The sequence below is a fragment of the Carcharhinus amblyrhynchos genome, chromosome 4, assembly GCF_965287045.1.
Source record: "Carcharhinus amblyrhynchos chromosome 4, sCarAmb.v2.hapA, whole genome shotgun sequence".
Classification (NCBI taxonomy): Eukaryota; Metazoa; Chordata; class Chondrichthyes; order Carcharhiniformes; family Carcharhinidae; genus Carcharhinus; species Carcharhinus amblyrhynchos.
In genome coordinates this window covers 65,505,239-65,521,543 of record NC_137327.1, presented here as the reverse complement: position 1 = coordinate 65,521,543, position 16,305 = coordinate 65,505,239, and the positions used below count along the sequence as shown (strand labels likewise).

The following is a 16,305-nucleotide window of genomic DNA, read 5'->3' as shown; positions in this document are numbered from 1 at the left end:
ACAGCCTTCTGAAAGTCCAAATACACATATTCCACCAGTTGTCCGTTTGTTATTCTATTAGTTACACCTTTAAACAACTCCAGTAAATTTGTTAAACATGATTTGCCTTTCCATTCTGGCTTTGTCCAATCTTGTCAATGCTTTCTAAATGTTCTGTTATAACATATTGCAGTGTCTTCCCCACTACTGATGTCAGGCTAACTGATCTGTAATTCTCCCTTTTTGAATAGTGAGATTATGGGCCCGATTTTACCAGTTGGAGGCTAAGGGTACAAAACAGATCCGAGCCTGGAATCCTCGTTCCAGCGCGTCCATACGCTTTTTGCCGGCTCCGGTCCGGTCAACGCTGTGGGCGGGGCTTAGTGCTGCCGGAACGATCAGAGCTCTGAACTGCGCATGCGCAGTTCGAAAAAAATCTGAAACAGTGCGCCTGGGCGCAAAAGACAAAACCAGCAGAGAGCCGCAGGGGAGGGGAATGGGGGATGGGGGACAGAATAAGCCGCGATTGGACCGCCCTGGGAGGCAGCCCCCACCCCCACTCACCCCTCCCCGCGATCGGACCCCCCTGGGAGGCAGGCCCCTCCGGCAGACCCCCCCCACGGTTAGACACCACCCCCCCCCAACCCCCGGCAATCAGACCCCCACCCCGGCCGGGAGGCAGGCCCCGCCTCGGCAGAGCACACCCCCAACCTACCTGGATTGCTGCTCTCCCTCCACCATCCTTCTGACCTGTGTTCGTTAATGTGGAGATGCCAGCGTTGGACTGGGGTAAACACAGTAAGAAGTCTCACAACACCAGATTAAAGTCCAACAGGACTTCTTACTCTACTTGTTGGACAGCCTGCAGCACCTTCCTGGCCTTCCATTGATATCTGCCGGAGGGTGGGTGGGGGGGGGGGGGGGGGGGGGCGTGGGGAGCGGTTTGATCGTGGTGGGGGGGAGGGGGGCCTGGCTGCTTCCCAGGGGGGTTGGATTGAGGAGGTGCGGGGGTGGTGTGCTCTGCCAAGTGGGGTCCTGCCTCCAAGGGTGTCCAATCATGGGGGTGGGGGGGCTGCCTCTCATGGGGTTCGGATCGCAGGGGGGGCAGGTCTGCCGGGGTGGTTAGCAGGAGGGTCTGTGAAGGGTGTTCGAGGAGGATGGGCTTCGGAGGTTCCCCTGCAGAATAGGAATCCGCTTCGGATTTTTATTCTGCAGGTTGGTAACAGCACAGATCCGGAACAGATTCGAAGATGGTAAAGTGGGATTTGGCAGTAGAGTTGGGCACGCGGTTCATTAAGTCGATTTAAATGCATGCTAATGCATTTAAATGGTTGGACAGCCTGATTGGGATGCGGACCAGATCCGCGTCCAAATCAGGTGTTGGTAAAGGCACGATCTGGTCAGTTTTGGGTGTAGATCGCATTACAGGCCTGATGCCCGGATTAACTGCAATTTCGTGCCCGGAATTTTTGGTAAAATCGGGCCCTATATTTGACACCCCTCCAATCTGTAGGAACTGCTCCACAGTCTACAGGATTTTAGATGACCATCAATGTATTCTATATTTCCAGGGCCACTTTCTTTAATGCTCTGGGATGATGACTATCAAGCCCTGGCAATTTGTCAGCCTTTAACCCCATTAATTTCCACAGCACCATTTTCTTACTAATACTGATTTCCTTCCATTCCACCCTCTCACTCACTCAACGCTTAGTTCCTCAACATTTCTGGAAGGTTGTTTGTGCCTTCTTTTGTGAAGACAGACCAAAGTATGTATTCAATTCTTATACCATTTGGAGGCTTTGGAGAGGGTACAGAAAAGATTTACCAGGATGTAGAGGGCATTAGCCATGAGGAAACTTGGTTTGTTATCACTGGAACGACGGAGATTGAGGGGCGACCTCACAGAAGTCTACAAGATGATGAGAGGCATGGACAGAATAGATAGTCAGAAGCTTTTTCCCAGTGGAAGAGTCAATTACTAGGGGGCACAGGTTTAACATGCAAGGGGCAAGGTTTAAAGGAGATGTATAAGGCAGATTTTTTTTTGCACAGAAAGTAGTGGGTGCCTGGAACTGGAGGAGGTAGTGAAAGCGGATACGTGAGTGACTTCTAAGGGGCGTCTTGACAAATACATGAATAGGATGGGAATAGAGGGATAGGGTAGGGGGGTTTTAGTTTAGTTGGTAGCATGGTCAGTGCAGGCTTGGAGGGCTGAAGGGCCTGTTCCTGTGCTGTAATTTTCTTTGCTCATTTCTTTATTCCTCAGATTCTGAGAGTAAAGGACTTATATTTGCTTTCATTAATCTTTTTCCCTTCACAAAGTTTTTATGGTCAGTTTCTGTGTTCCCTGTAATTTTATCTCATGCCCTATTTTCCCACTCCTGATCAATTTTTGCTCTTTTGCTGAATTCTAAAATACTTCCAATCCTTCAGCTAGCTGTTTTTTCTGGCAATTTATATGTCCCCGATTTGGATTTAATACTATCCCAAATCTATTTTCATAAGCCAATGGTTGAGCCACCTTTCCTCTTACTTTTGTGCCAGACAAGAATGAATAATTGTAGTTCATGCATATATTCTTTAAATGTGAACCATTGCCTATTCACCATCAATCCTTTCAGTAAGATTTCCCAATCTATCTTTGTCAATTCGTACTGCATACCCTCAGTTCTCTTTATTTAGATTCAGGACCTTAAGTTCAGATTTGACTAGTTCACACTCAATCTTAAATATAATCTATTACATTATGGTCACTCTTCTGCATGGATTGTTAATTAATCCTTTCTCATTTGCACAGCATTGAGTCTAGAATAGCCTGTTCAACATATTGATCTTAAAAAAACCATCATAAGAACATAAGAACATAAGAAATAGGAGCAGGAGTAGCACTATTTCATTGATTTCCTCTTTACCAACAATGCTACTCTACTTCCTGTCCATTTTTGTCTGTTCTTCCCAAATAATAATACCCCTGGATGTTTAGTGCTCAATCTTGGCAATCCTGCAGTCATGTCTCTGTATTGCAACCATATCATAATCATTTATATCTATTTACAGTGTTAATTCACCTCCCTTGTTGTGAATGCTCTATGCATTAAGACATAAATCCTTTAGACTTGTCTTTTTAACCTTGTTAATCATCTTAGCTTTATTTTGCATTATGACCTTATTTGTTTCTTGCCCTTGTTTTTCCTGCCTTTCACTTTTGTTTCTTACATTTCTGTCTTTGTTTCTATCCTTGTTTCTTCCTCCTCTGTCTACCACTCAGGTTCAAATTCCCCTGCTATTCTAGTTTAAACCCTCCCTGATAACACAGGCAAACATCCCACTGAAGACATTGGCCATGGTCATATCAAGATGCAACCCAACCTGCTTGTATCGGTCCCATGTTCCCAAAACAGTTCTAATGTCCCAGGAATCCGAATCCCTCCCTCCTGCATCATTTATCCAGCCACATATTCATCCGGTATTTCCTATAATTTGTACTCTTGCTACCACATGACACTGGTAGTAATCCTGCGATTATTACTTTTGAGGTCTACTTTATAATTTATGTCCCAGTTCCCTATCTTCTGATCGTAGGACTTCATGTCCCTTTTTACCTATGTTGTTGGTACCGATAAATACTAAACCACTAACTCATCGTCCCCTTCAGAAAGCCCTGCAGTTGCTTGAACAAAGTGTCCAAAGTTTCTTCTCCCTGATACATCACAGTGTCTGAAGCTCAGACTGCAGCTCATTAACTCTGAGCCAAAGTTTCTGGAGCTGCAGACATTTATAGCATATCGTGTGGAATGAATTGAGTTGAACTAAGATTGGTACTTTTGACAGTGGGCTCCTCACTTGGCACTTCTGGCTTCAATCTTGTCTTTCACATCATATGCTTAAAACAAGCATCATTGAGGATGAATGCGTAGCCTTCTCCAGTTTAATTGTTCACCACCACTCGTTACTGGATGTGGCAGGACTGCAGAGCTTTAATCTGATCTGTTGGTTGTCAGGTCACTTTGCTCTGTCTAGAAGAAGCTACGTCAATTCAGTTTATCTTGTAGCTCCATCAGGTATGCCTGTTGTTGCTCCTGGCATGCCCTTCTCTACTCCTTATTGAACATTCATAGGCTTGATGTTAGTGGTAGTGTGTCTTGCTAGCAGCTCATATTTTGAAATATCTCTTTAAATTAAATTGAAATGATAGTCAAAAAAAGAATTACTGGATTTCTGATAAACATCTCATTTCTTAAAAATGTCATTGTAACCTAAGTTGCTATGGAGATGAGAAGTGAAAAGTGGAAAAGATAAACAGAAGGAAGTTGGGATATTGTGTTACAGCTGGAGTCTTCTGTAGCTGGGGGCAGAGAATAATATACAGAAAGTTATTAGGCAGGCATATGGTATGTTAGCCTTTATTGCAAGGGGTTGGAATGCAAGAATAAAAAGGCCTTACTATAATTATATAGAATGTTGGTGAGACCACACCTGGAGTATTTTGAACAGTTCTGGTTTTCTTGACCAAGGAAGGATATACTTAAGACATTCAACAAAAGTGGGAGGGGAGGGATGGGGACAAGGAAGACACACACACACACACACACACACACACACACACAGACACACAGTTGAAATAAACCTGCTTGTTAAGAAGCAAACAGCATTTTTCTCAAGGAGTTGGCTCCTGTTCAGAAGAAAGAACCAGAAGCAGGGCAGGTGAGAAGTTCAGATCAGGAGAAAGGGAATAGTGCAGTAATAGGTAGAACTGTGAAGGGCCAGGGGAAGCTGTGAGTAGCTGGGAAAAGAAAACCCAAAATATGAATTCTAAGAATGGTGCAATGTACGTCTGGAAGGATGTTAGGGGTCCATAGAAATTGGGAGCGGCAAGATGGTTGTCTAAAGGGACATCAGGCCTATCTCTTGTATGATAGAAACTATAGAGAAATACAGAAGGCTGTGGGATTTGGTAACTGAGTTTAATGTAATATCCACTCATGGGGAAGTGCTTGTAATTTTGGAAGATGTAGCTTTGTTTGATCAAGTATTTAAAGTTAAATTTACCGTTTTTAAGTATCATAGAAACATAGAAAAACTACAGCACAATACAGGCCCTTCGGCCCACAAAGTTGTGCCGAACATGTCCCTACCTTAGAGATTACTAAGCTTACCTACAACCCTCTATCTTACTAAGTTCCATGTACTTATCTAAAAGTCTCTTAAAAGACCCTATCAAATCCGCCTCCACCACCGTTGCCAGCAGCCCATTCCACGCACCCACCACTCTCTGAGTGAAAAACTTACCCCGGACATCTCCTCTGTATCTACTCCCCAGCACCCAAAACCTGTGTTCTCTTGCGGCAACCATTTCAGCCCTGAGAAAAAGCCCCTGACTATCCACTCGATCAATACCTCTCAACATCTTATACACCTCTATCAGGTCTCCTCTCATCCTTTGTCTCTCCAAGGAGAAAAGGCCGAGCTCCCTCAACCTATCCTCGTAAGGCATGCTCCCCAATCCAGGCAACTTCCTTGTAAACCTCCTCTGCACTGTTTCTATGGCTTCCACATCCTTCCTGTAATCAGGCGACCAGAACTGAGCACAGTACTCCAAGTGAGGTCTGACCAGGGTTCTATATAGCTGCAACATTATCTCTCGACTCCTAAACTCAATTCCTCGATTGATGAAGGCCAGTACGCCAAACGCCTTCTTAACCACAGCTTCAACCTCGCAGCTGCTTTGAGTGTCCTATGAACTCGGACCCCAAGATCCTTCTGATCCTTCACACAGCCAAGAGTCCTACCATTAATATTATATTCGGCCATCCTATTTGACCATGATCATTTGCCTGCTAATTAATGTTTGAATTATGTATGTAATTTTGATTCAAAATAAACATTGATTTTGGTTTGTTTATTACAGTAAAAGTTTATCTCATCCATTCATGTTGCAACTGTACAAAACTCTGGTGCGGCCGCACTTGGAGTTTTGCGTACAGTTCTGGTCGCCGCATTATAAGAAAGATGTGGAAGCATTGGAAAGGGTGCAGAGGAGGTTTACTAGGATGTTGCCTGGTATGGTGGGAAGGTCTTATGAGGAAAGGCTGAGGAACTTGAGGTTATTTTCGTTAGAGAGAAGAAGGTTAAGAGGTGACCTCGTTGAGGCATACAAGATGATCAGAGGGTTAGATAGGGTGGACAGTGAGAGCCGTTTGCCTCGGATGGTGATAGCTTACACGAGGGCACATAGCTTTAAATTGAGGCGTGGTAATTATAGGACGGATGTTAGAGGTAGGTTCTTTACTCAGAGGGTAGTAAGGGTGTGGAATGCCCTGCCTACAGCAGTTGTGGACTCGCCAACTTTAAGGGCGTTCAAATGGTCAGTGGATAGGCATATGGATATCATTGAGATAGTTTAGGTTAGAGGGTCATTAGATTCATTCCACTGGTCGGCGCAACATCGAGGGCCGAAGGGTCTGTACTGTGCTGTAATGTTCTATGTTGTATTGTTTTCTTTCTGTTGGGGTTGGTTTGGGGATTCCTTTCTTTCACGTCATTGATTTTCATGGGAATTGTAACAAGAGTGATGATATCTGGGCCATGGAGATTAGATTTTGGTTGAACATTATTTTGCTGCTCTTGATAGGCCACAGCCCAGAAATGAATTTAAACCCCACTAAATTTGTCCTTCCTTAGTCAAGGAAACCAGAACTGTACAGATAGTCCATGTGTTGTCCCATCAATGTCTGATAATTACAGTAGTTCTTTATTCTTGCAGACCAGCCCCCTTGTAATAAAGACTAACATACCATTGGTCTCCCTCTTAACTTTCTGTACTTGTCTATGAATCACAGAAAGACAAGATATAAGGACAACTGAATCATTCTGAATACAAGAATTTACTTGTCTCTCACCAATTAAAAATAGTCTGCTTTTCCAATATTCCTACCAAAGAGGGTAATTTCACACTTCCCCATATTAGTCCAGTTGTCATCTTCTTGCTTAATCCTTTTTGAAATCTTCCTGAACATCTATGGAAGTAATTTATAAGGATTTGATAAAGTCTCGCTCCTAAGATACTGCATTCTCAAATTGAAGCTTCTGGAATTAAACACAAATTATTGACCAAGTTAGGAACTTGGCAATGTGATAGGAGACAGAGCGGACATGTATTCTAGTTTTTAGGGTGTGGCTAAATGTATCCAAGAAGGACCTGTGTAGCAACCTGAATAATTTACTGTATTCGTTAACTTAGATGAGATAGAAAGCCACATATCCAAATTTGCTAGTGGCACAAAGATATAAGTACTGTAAATGGAGGCATCAAATTACAAAGAGGTACTGATAGTTTGAGTGGGAAGAACTTTGGCAAATCAATTTCGACATTGGTAAATGTGAGATCATCCATTTTGGAGCCAAAATGATAAAATAGGATTCTTTCTAAAGGGCGAAAAATGAGAAACAGTGGAACTTCAAGAGACTTTGGGGTCCATTTACATAAATTATCAACAGATACAGAAAATCATGAGAAAGGATTAATGGAATACTGGCCTTAACATCTAGAGAAACAGTGTGTTGAAGTCATGTTTCAGTTATGCAAAATTAGCTCACACCTGCAGTAGTGAACAGTTCTGGGTATTACAACGTAGGGGGCAAATATATTGGCCCTGCAGGGAGTGAAATTTACTGGATACCTGCACTTCAAGGATTGCTATGAGGAAAGATGGAACAAGCCAGGACTATATTCCATGGAAGTTAGAAGGTTAGGATGTGGTTTAATGAAAGTTTTCAAAATATTAAGAAGAGACATATAGGGTTGATAAAAAGAAATTATTTCCGATCATTTAGTCAAAACATTGGAAATAGACCATTAGAGACAGGCCTGTCAAGAATGGAAGTTCAAATAGTTCTTCATAAAGCAGAGTAAGAAATTGGAACTCTCTTCTGCCAATGACAATCTATTACTAATTTTAAACTGAGATTGATTCATGCCGGTGCAGTGGCCAAGTGGCAAGGCATTGGTCTTGTAAATCAAAAATCGTGGGTTTGACTCCTGTCCATGCCTGTGTGCAGTTGTGACGTATTCATTTAAGTGTTGGGTGGTGTGGTGTAATGGTGAGCACTCTGGACTCTGAATCCAGCAATCTGTGTTCAAATCTCAGCAAAGCCTTGCTTTAATTTGCAAATGCAAAGATTGATATGCTGAAGGGTGATTCGTTTAATTATGGTAGCTCAGTGCCAGGGACCCAGGTTCAGTTCCTCACTTGGCTCACTATCCGTGGAGTCTGCATGTTCTCCCCGTGTCTGTGTGGGTTTCCTCCAGGTGCTCCAGTTTCTTCCCACAGCCCAAAGATGTGTTGGTTAGATGGATTGGCCACACTAAATTACCCCTTAGTGTCCGGGGGACTAGCTAGGATAAATGCACAGGCTGGGCGATAGGATCTGAGTGGGATTGTGGTCAGTGCAAACTTAATGGGCTGAATGATCTCTTTCTGCACTGTTGGATTCTATGACTTTTATGAACCAAAGCTACTAATGGATTTGGGGGCAAATGTGGGTATAGGAGTTAGGCTGTGAATTAATCATGATTTCACTGAATGGTGGAACAGGATAAAAGGGCCTAATATGCCTAAATGACCATTTTATTCAACTTTTTTTTAGCTCTGAGCAAAGCATTATATCCTGAATTACCAATTCCTAGAAGTTTCATTTATGATCATATATTTGAGGTCCCTAGTTTTGGTCTCCTCCACAAATGGAAATGTTTGTATCTATCCTATTAAATTCTTTCATAATCTTAAACTCTTCAATAAGTCACACGTCATCCATCTCTTTTCCAGTGAAATGTTCCTCAGCCTATTCAAGTATTCCTGAAGACTAGATCCACTTGGGCAGAATGTTTGGAGTGTACCTCATTTAAGGGGCCATTGGCAAATAATATATGCATTGCTCAATGGAAAGGACATGAACAGACTACTCTTCATACTGATAGAATACAGTAGACAGCACTTTGACCTACCTTGGAAGTGTACAACATGTTGATTATAAAGTATTGATACATTCACAAAAACTTCTTTATATAGAGAATGTGGAACTTGATACCACAGAGTGGTTGAAACAAATAGCAAAGATCCATTTATGGGAAAATTCAACAAACATATGAAAAAGGGAATGCAAAGTTGAGGGAAGATGGGAAGAGGCTTCAATGGAGCAAAAGATCTGTTTCTGTACTATATTTTTATGGTAGAGTGGCCCTTTTAGCGGCGTGCTCCGAAAGCCACATGATTGGGTCGGACTCTATGGAGTGTAAAGGTCAAAAGTTGTGTCAATTGGGTGCAAGGGTGCATATCCCGAGCTGGGGAGCCACCCCATTTGGAGCCAGGGAGGAGTGTTGTACAAGCACATGGTTAATTCTGTTTGATCCTCAAGTTGTAAATAATTACTTATCAATGGCAATAAATCCTTTGTTACTTCAAGCCATATTGAGTTGCCCTTGATTTATTACAATAGACTATATAATCCTACTACATACGTGAAAACGTAAAAGTTTGAAAGGAGGCAAAGCATGAGCAGCATTCGTCTTGCACATGATTCTACATTTACTCTCAGCTGGTGGGCCTCTGCTCTTGCAAGAGCCTGTTAATTACTATGTAGCCATTTCTATACTTGTGCAGTAGTAAGACAATCCTTTGCAGCTGCTGAACCTTTGGTATCTTTGATCATCCTGGAATATGTTATTAGAGCATTCTGCTAAAATTTGTTACTTCACCTGACATTCTATATCTGCAGACGTGTGGTGGCTCAGGAGTACTGCGTGAGCCTTGTTACTTCAATAAATGGTGGGCATGAAGCAAATCAGCAAGTCTTCTCAGACTTTCCAATTGATAGGTGGACAGGCAAACAATCTGATAATATAACAAGCTCAGTCTAAATGCAGTTGTAAAGAAAATTGAATGGACATGAAGTAGAGACAACTCAGTAGTTTACCTCGCGGCTTGAGGTCTGTTCAGGTTCTGATGAGTCACTCATATCTATATCTTCCAATTCAGGTAGATCCTGTAAAGAAACAGGAAGCTGGAGTTTATTAAAATTGCACACCTATATGTGAATCTGGATATATACAGATAATTCATTTAAAATATGCAAGGAATGCAAATATCTTTAAATGCATGCAACATCATCTGACACACAGATTAAAATTAAAGAGCAAGTATTACATTTAATTACCATTCACACAATGCTCTTTTTTTCATGAAGTGCTTACTGAAAATATCAAATCAATGAATGGTATTTTGAATAATAGACCTGAGATGAACCGGGTTAAAACATCAGAGACAGTGAATGAAAACACAAATTCTAGAAATACTCAGCAGGTCAGGTGGTATTTGTGCAGAAAGGATTACAAACCATCTGGTCCAGGGAAATTTGTTAACTTTAAATCCCAGTAATTTTTCCAGTACTATTTCTTTCCTAATAACAATATCCCAAGTTCCTCATTTTGTACAGGCATAAGCCCTTGGAATGTGGAAACAAAAGTTGACCATTCAGAGCCTCAAGCCTGTTCAGTGAGTTGTTCATGGACTTTTTTCATTGCCAAGATCAAGACTCTGTCCCAATACATACTTCCTATGTCCCAATCTTCTTCATCTTTCTGCTGTTTTATACTACCTTGCCTACCCTCTCATCTATAAGAAATATTCCTTGATCCTTGGTCACTCTGGAATAAATCTGCTCATCTCAGTATCCCCGTGATTCCTATATTATTCTGAATGATATTAAGGGAGATCATAATCTCTTCGGTTCTAAATGAAGTCAAAAGACATGTAAATATGAATGGAGTTCCTTTGCCCTCTAAGCAGCTTTAGGCATTGTCAGTCATGTTATCATTCTTCAAAGCCTCTTCCTCCCTTCCCCCTCCCCCCACCCTCCTTCCCCCTCCCCCATTCCCGCTCTCCCCCTCCCCCGTCCCCACTCAACCCCCCTCTCCTCCCCCTGCCCTCCTTTCCCCCTCCTCGTTCCCCCCACCATCTCCCCTTCTCCCCTCCACCCTTACTTTCCTTCTCCCCACCCCTCCCCAGTGGTATACAGTTCGGAGAGAGTTGCCCTGGAAGTCCTTAACATTGATTCTGGACCCCATGAAGCTTCATGGCTTCAGGTTAAACATGGGCAAGAAAACCTCCTACTGGTTACCATGTATCGTCCTCCTTCGGCTGACGAATCAGTATTCTTCCATGTTGAACAACATTTGGAGAAAGCACTGAGGGTGGCAAGGGCACAAAATGTACTTTGGATGGGAGATTTCAATGTCCACCACCAAGAATGGCTCGGCAGCAGCACTACTGATTGAGCAGGTTGGGTCCTAAAGGATATATCTGTCAGACTGGGTCTGCAGCAGGTGGTGAAGAAACCAACAAGAAATAACGTACTCGACTTCATCTTTACCAATCGGCAACTGCAGATACATCTGTCCGTGACAATATTGGTAAGAGTGACGACTTGGAAGCATATCGCTAGATGTTGTGGAGATGAAGTCCGGCCTTCACATTGAGAATAACCTCCATCGTGTTGTGTGGCACTATCACTGTGCTAAATGGAACAGACTTCGAACTAGCAACTCAAGACTGAGCATCCATGAGGCACTGTGGGCCGTCAACAGCAGCAGACTTGTATTCCAGTACCATCTGCAACCTCATGGCCCAGCATATCCCCCACTCAACTATTATCATCAAGCCAGAGGATCAACTCTGGCTCAATGGAGAGTGTAGGAGGGCATGCCAGGAGCAGCACCAGGCATACTAAAAATGAGGTGCCAACCTGGTGAAGCTACCAAACAGGCCTCCTTGCATGCCAAATGGCAAAAGTAGTAATAGAGCTAAGCGATCCCACAACCAACGAATCAGATTGTTTGAGTTTGGGTTTTGCCAGGGTCACTCAGCTCCTGACCTCATTACAGCCTTGGTTCAAACATGGACAAAAGACCTGAGGTGACAGTGACAGCCCTTGACATCAAGGCAGCATTCGACCGAGTGTGGTATGAAGGAGCCTTAGCGAAACTGGAATCAATGGGTAACGGGGCAAACTCTCCACTGGTTGGAGTCATACTTGGCACATAGGAAGATGGTTGTGATTGTGGAGGGTCATTCATCTCAGCTCCTGGACATGTCTGCAGGAGTCCCTCAGTGTACTGTTCTAGTCGAACAATCTTCAGCTGCTTCATCAATGACCTCCCCTCCATCATAAAGTCAGAAGTGGGGATGTTTGCCGATGATTGCACAATATTCAGCACCATTCGCAACTCCTCAAATACTGAAGCAGCCCATATTCAAATGCAACTAGATCTGGACAATATCCAGGCAAGTAACATTCACCCCACACAAATCGAGGCAATGACCATCATCAATAAGAGGCATCTAACCACCACCCCTTGACATTCAATGGTGTAACCACCGCTGAATCCCCCACTGTCAACATCCTTCGGATTACCATTGATCAAAAACTCAACTGGACTCACAGAAACACAGTTGCTACAAGAGCAGGTCAGAGGTTACAAATACTGTGGCAAGCAACTCACCTCCTGACTCCCCAGAGCCTATCCACCATCTACAAGGCACAAGTCAGGAGTACAATGGAATACTCCCCACTTGCCTGAATGTGTGCAGCTCCAACAACACTCAAGAAGCTTGACACCATCCAGGATAAAGTAGCTTGATTGGCACCACATCTACAAACATCCACCACCAACACTCAGTAGCAGCAGTGTGTACTATCTACAAGATGCACTGCAGCAATTCACCAAAGGTCCTTAGGCAGCACCTTCCAAACCTGTGACCACTTCCATCTAGAAGGACAAGGGCAGCAGATAAATGCGAACACCACCACCTGAAGTTCCCCTCCAAACCACTCATCATCCTGACTTGGAAGCATATCGCTGGATCAAAATCTTGGAATTCCCTCCCTAATGGCATTGTAGGTCAACCCACACCACATGGACTGCAGCGATTTAAGAAGGCAGCTCACCATCACCTTCTCAAGGGCAACTAGGGATGGGGAATAAAATGCTGGCCAGCTAGTGCCCATGTCCTACGAATGAACGAAAAAAATTTACAGTCTCCACCACCTGAGAAGAACAAAACAGATGGATGGGAACACCGCCACCAGCAAGCTCCAATCTAAGCCACACGCCATCCTGACTTGGAACTATATTACTGTTCTTCCACTGTCACAGGGTCGAAGCCTGGAACAAAGCTTCCCAACAGTACCGTACATATGCCTATACCACAGTTTCAAGAAGGTGGCTCACTTCCACCTTCTCAAGGTTAATTAGACATGGATAAAAGACGCTGACTTTAGCAGTGATACTCATCCCATGAAATAATTTTAAAAGTGCAGAAGCCTTGATTTTATAAATATAGGGTTAGAGTACAAAAGCAAAGAAGTTATGTCAAACCTTATAAATCACTAGTTAGACCTCAGCTGGAACACTGCATCCAATTCTGGTCACACTATATTAGGAAGAATGTCAAAGCAGAAGAGATTTACCAGAAAGATACAAAGGATGAGGGGCTTTCTGGAGGCACTGGAGATGCATCAGCTATTCTACTTCAAGCAGAGAAGTCAACAAAAATAAATTAACAAATGTATTCAAAATCATGGGGGATTTTGATCAGTGGTGTAGCCAGGTTCAAAGATTAGGGGGAGCGAGCACATAAAAAAGGGGCCACGACATAAAATTTCCCTCCTTCTCATCACTATTCCGCCAATCCCCCCCTGCCCTATCCAGGCCCTGCCCTGCACTGACGTCATCACAGTCTGACGTCATCCCATTGCATGCAAAACCGTTCTTTTCTCAGTAATTTATTTTCTTTCCTGTAAAAAAAATTTATGTTTGAAAAGGCGTCACTTCTGAAAAATGACTACTGCTGAATCCTGATGTTCATCCATAGTCCGGGCCATCCCACTGACAGAGTGGGGCTGAGAAGCCGTGTCCGGAATCGCGGAGCTTGTGGATGCGCCGTGCTGTGACTGGTGGACTCAGCTGTCAGTCAGCACTAAGTGAGGTCCCATGTATTGGATTGGTGGAGTGGGGGGGGCGGTGACATATCGTCCTAGGATTGACTTATCGAGCTGTCAGTCAGGGGGTTGGATGTGGGTGGGAGTTATTGAGTAAGGAGCGTGCTCCAGATTCGTTTATCGAGATGTCAGTCAGGGGGTTGGGTGTGGGTCTTCCCCATAAACCACAATATATAACCACAAAATATACATGTTTTAAAAAAATCAATTATCACAGGTAGGCTGTAATTAATGAATTCCGTGCACAAAGTTCAAAAGGCATTCAAAATCCCCTCATGTGGACACTTGCAGACAGTAGGAAAGACAATGAATATTTCTCCCTGACACTATAATCTCAGGAGTGCTGCGAGGTAATTAATTTCAACAGGGAAATGGGACATTTCAACTTCATAACTTCTGGTTCAACTTTGTGACAGAATTAAAATATACAGTGTAATTAATAAACGAGTATTGGTGTGTTTATCTGCTCACCTCACTGCACTTTACATGAGTGTTTCTGCCATTTAGTTCCTAGGTTATGTACATTCCCAATACAGGTTCCAGCCTCTCCATAAACTTGTCAGTTATTGAGTGAGGAGCCATGCTCCCGATTGGTTTATCGAGCAGTCAGTCGGGGGTTGTGTGTGGGCAGGAGTTAGTGAGTATAAATGGCGTCACTTCTGAAAAATGTGCTCGGGGGAGTGGCTGCTCCCCCTGCACCCCGCCTAGCTACGCTACTGATTTTGATAAGAGCACAAATTCAGAAACTACGTCCACTGGCTGGATACACAGTCACCTGAGGACACATATTTTAGGTGACTGACAGAAGAGCCAGAGGTGAAATGAGGGATTTTTAAAATACATAATGAATATTATGATCCGGAATGCATTGTCAGAAAGGTGGTGGGAAAACATTAAATATTAACTTTCAAAGGGGGATTGGATATGTTCCTGAAAAAGAGAAATTTGCAAGTTACACAGAAAGAGGAGTAAGACCAATTGAATAGCTCTTTCCAAAGGTCACATAACCTTCCTCTGCATTGTATGATTCTATGATATCTGAAAACATTTCCAAAAAACCCTTTAAATTTGGTGAGCTTTGCTCACTTATTCAACTACTCACATCAATATACAGCTTTCCTTTCCCTTCTATCATCTCCATTGTGTCCATCTTTTCCAGTTCTGGTACTAGAAATCTCTCAGCAGCTACCTTATTTGATGAGACATCTGACAAGAGAGATCAGAAAGACTCTTATGATTCAGAACATTTCTAACAGCAGCAGTATAAAATGACAGGCTTCAGCAAGTGTAATGATTGCCAGAAGTTTAATACCTCACCCATCCTTTTGTTAACTACAGACTTGACTACTCCAGTGCGCTCTTGGGACAGCATCCATTTTTTATCCACCACAAATTTTAGATAATCCAAACTCTGCTGCCTGAATCCTTATTCACATCAAGTTTTGTTCACGTATCACTTCCATGTTCACCGTCCTATAAAGGCTCTATGCTAAGCAATGTATCGATTAACATTCCCCAGCTTTTCAAATCCTTCCATGGCCTCACCCTTATACAATTCTGTAACCTGTTCCAGTCTCACAAACCTCTGAAATATTCAAATACTGGTCTCTAGAGTGTTGTGAATTTGGTCATTCCACCTCTGGTAGCTGTGCCTTCAGGTTGATTGGGGCCTAAGCTCTAGAATTCCCTCCAAACCGTTGAATATACTGTGGCCAAATGGGCCATCTAAGATGCCGATTTGTAAGGCACTCTGGGACAATTGGGCAAGAACTAAAATGACAGGCTGCAGCTTAAAAGACAGAGATAAACAGGCTGCAACCCAAGAGAGTGAATACATAGGATATGGGTCATCTCCAGAATAAAAGAGACTCTCTAGTCAAACTGGATTGTTTACCAGATGTAGGGGCACTCTAACCCCTTATTTGGGAGAGAGATGTGTATTCTATGTGCCCCCAGCACCTACAGACATGGCCGTTGGGGACACACCCAGAGGTTGGTGTGGCAGCACCCAATTGGACTTTATCAATCAGGGTGATCAAGTCCTGATCGATTGATTGACAATGGCCTAAAGGGGCATGAAACCCAATGGGGTATAAAGGGTGTTGCGCAACTAAGAATCTCTGTCTTTCTGACCTTAAGAACGAGCTATAGCAACAGTGACCATAGCCAGCGATGACCAGCACAAGGAGAGCCACCACACCCAAGAAGGAAGGAAGGTCAGACCAGAGTGCCAGACCAGACCAAAGGACCAGACTACACAGAGGATGA

The 16,305-nt window shown here is 43.3% G+C and overlaps 1 protein-coding gene across 4 annotated transcripts in view; it reads right to left on the bottom strand.

Annotated features, from left to right (window-relative positions):
• The window catches only part of dnaaf1 (dynein axonemal assembly factor 1), a 188,043-nt gene that overhangs the window by 9,295 nt on the left and 162,443 nt on the right, over positions 1-16,305 (bottom strand). For 3 of the 4 annotated variants that reach the window (XM_080187281.1, XM_080187282.1, XM_080187283.1), the window contains 2 exons: positions 15,140-15,243; positions 9,955-10,023 (listed from right to left, as the gene is read on the bottom strand). In XM_080187281.1, coding sequence (XP_080043407.1) covers positions 9,955-10,023; positions 15,140-15,243 — 173 coding nt within the window. The remainder of the gene's footprint in view (positions 1-9,954; positions 10,024-15,139; positions 15,244-16,305) is intronic. The other variant, XR_013886505.1, reaches the window with a different exon arrangement.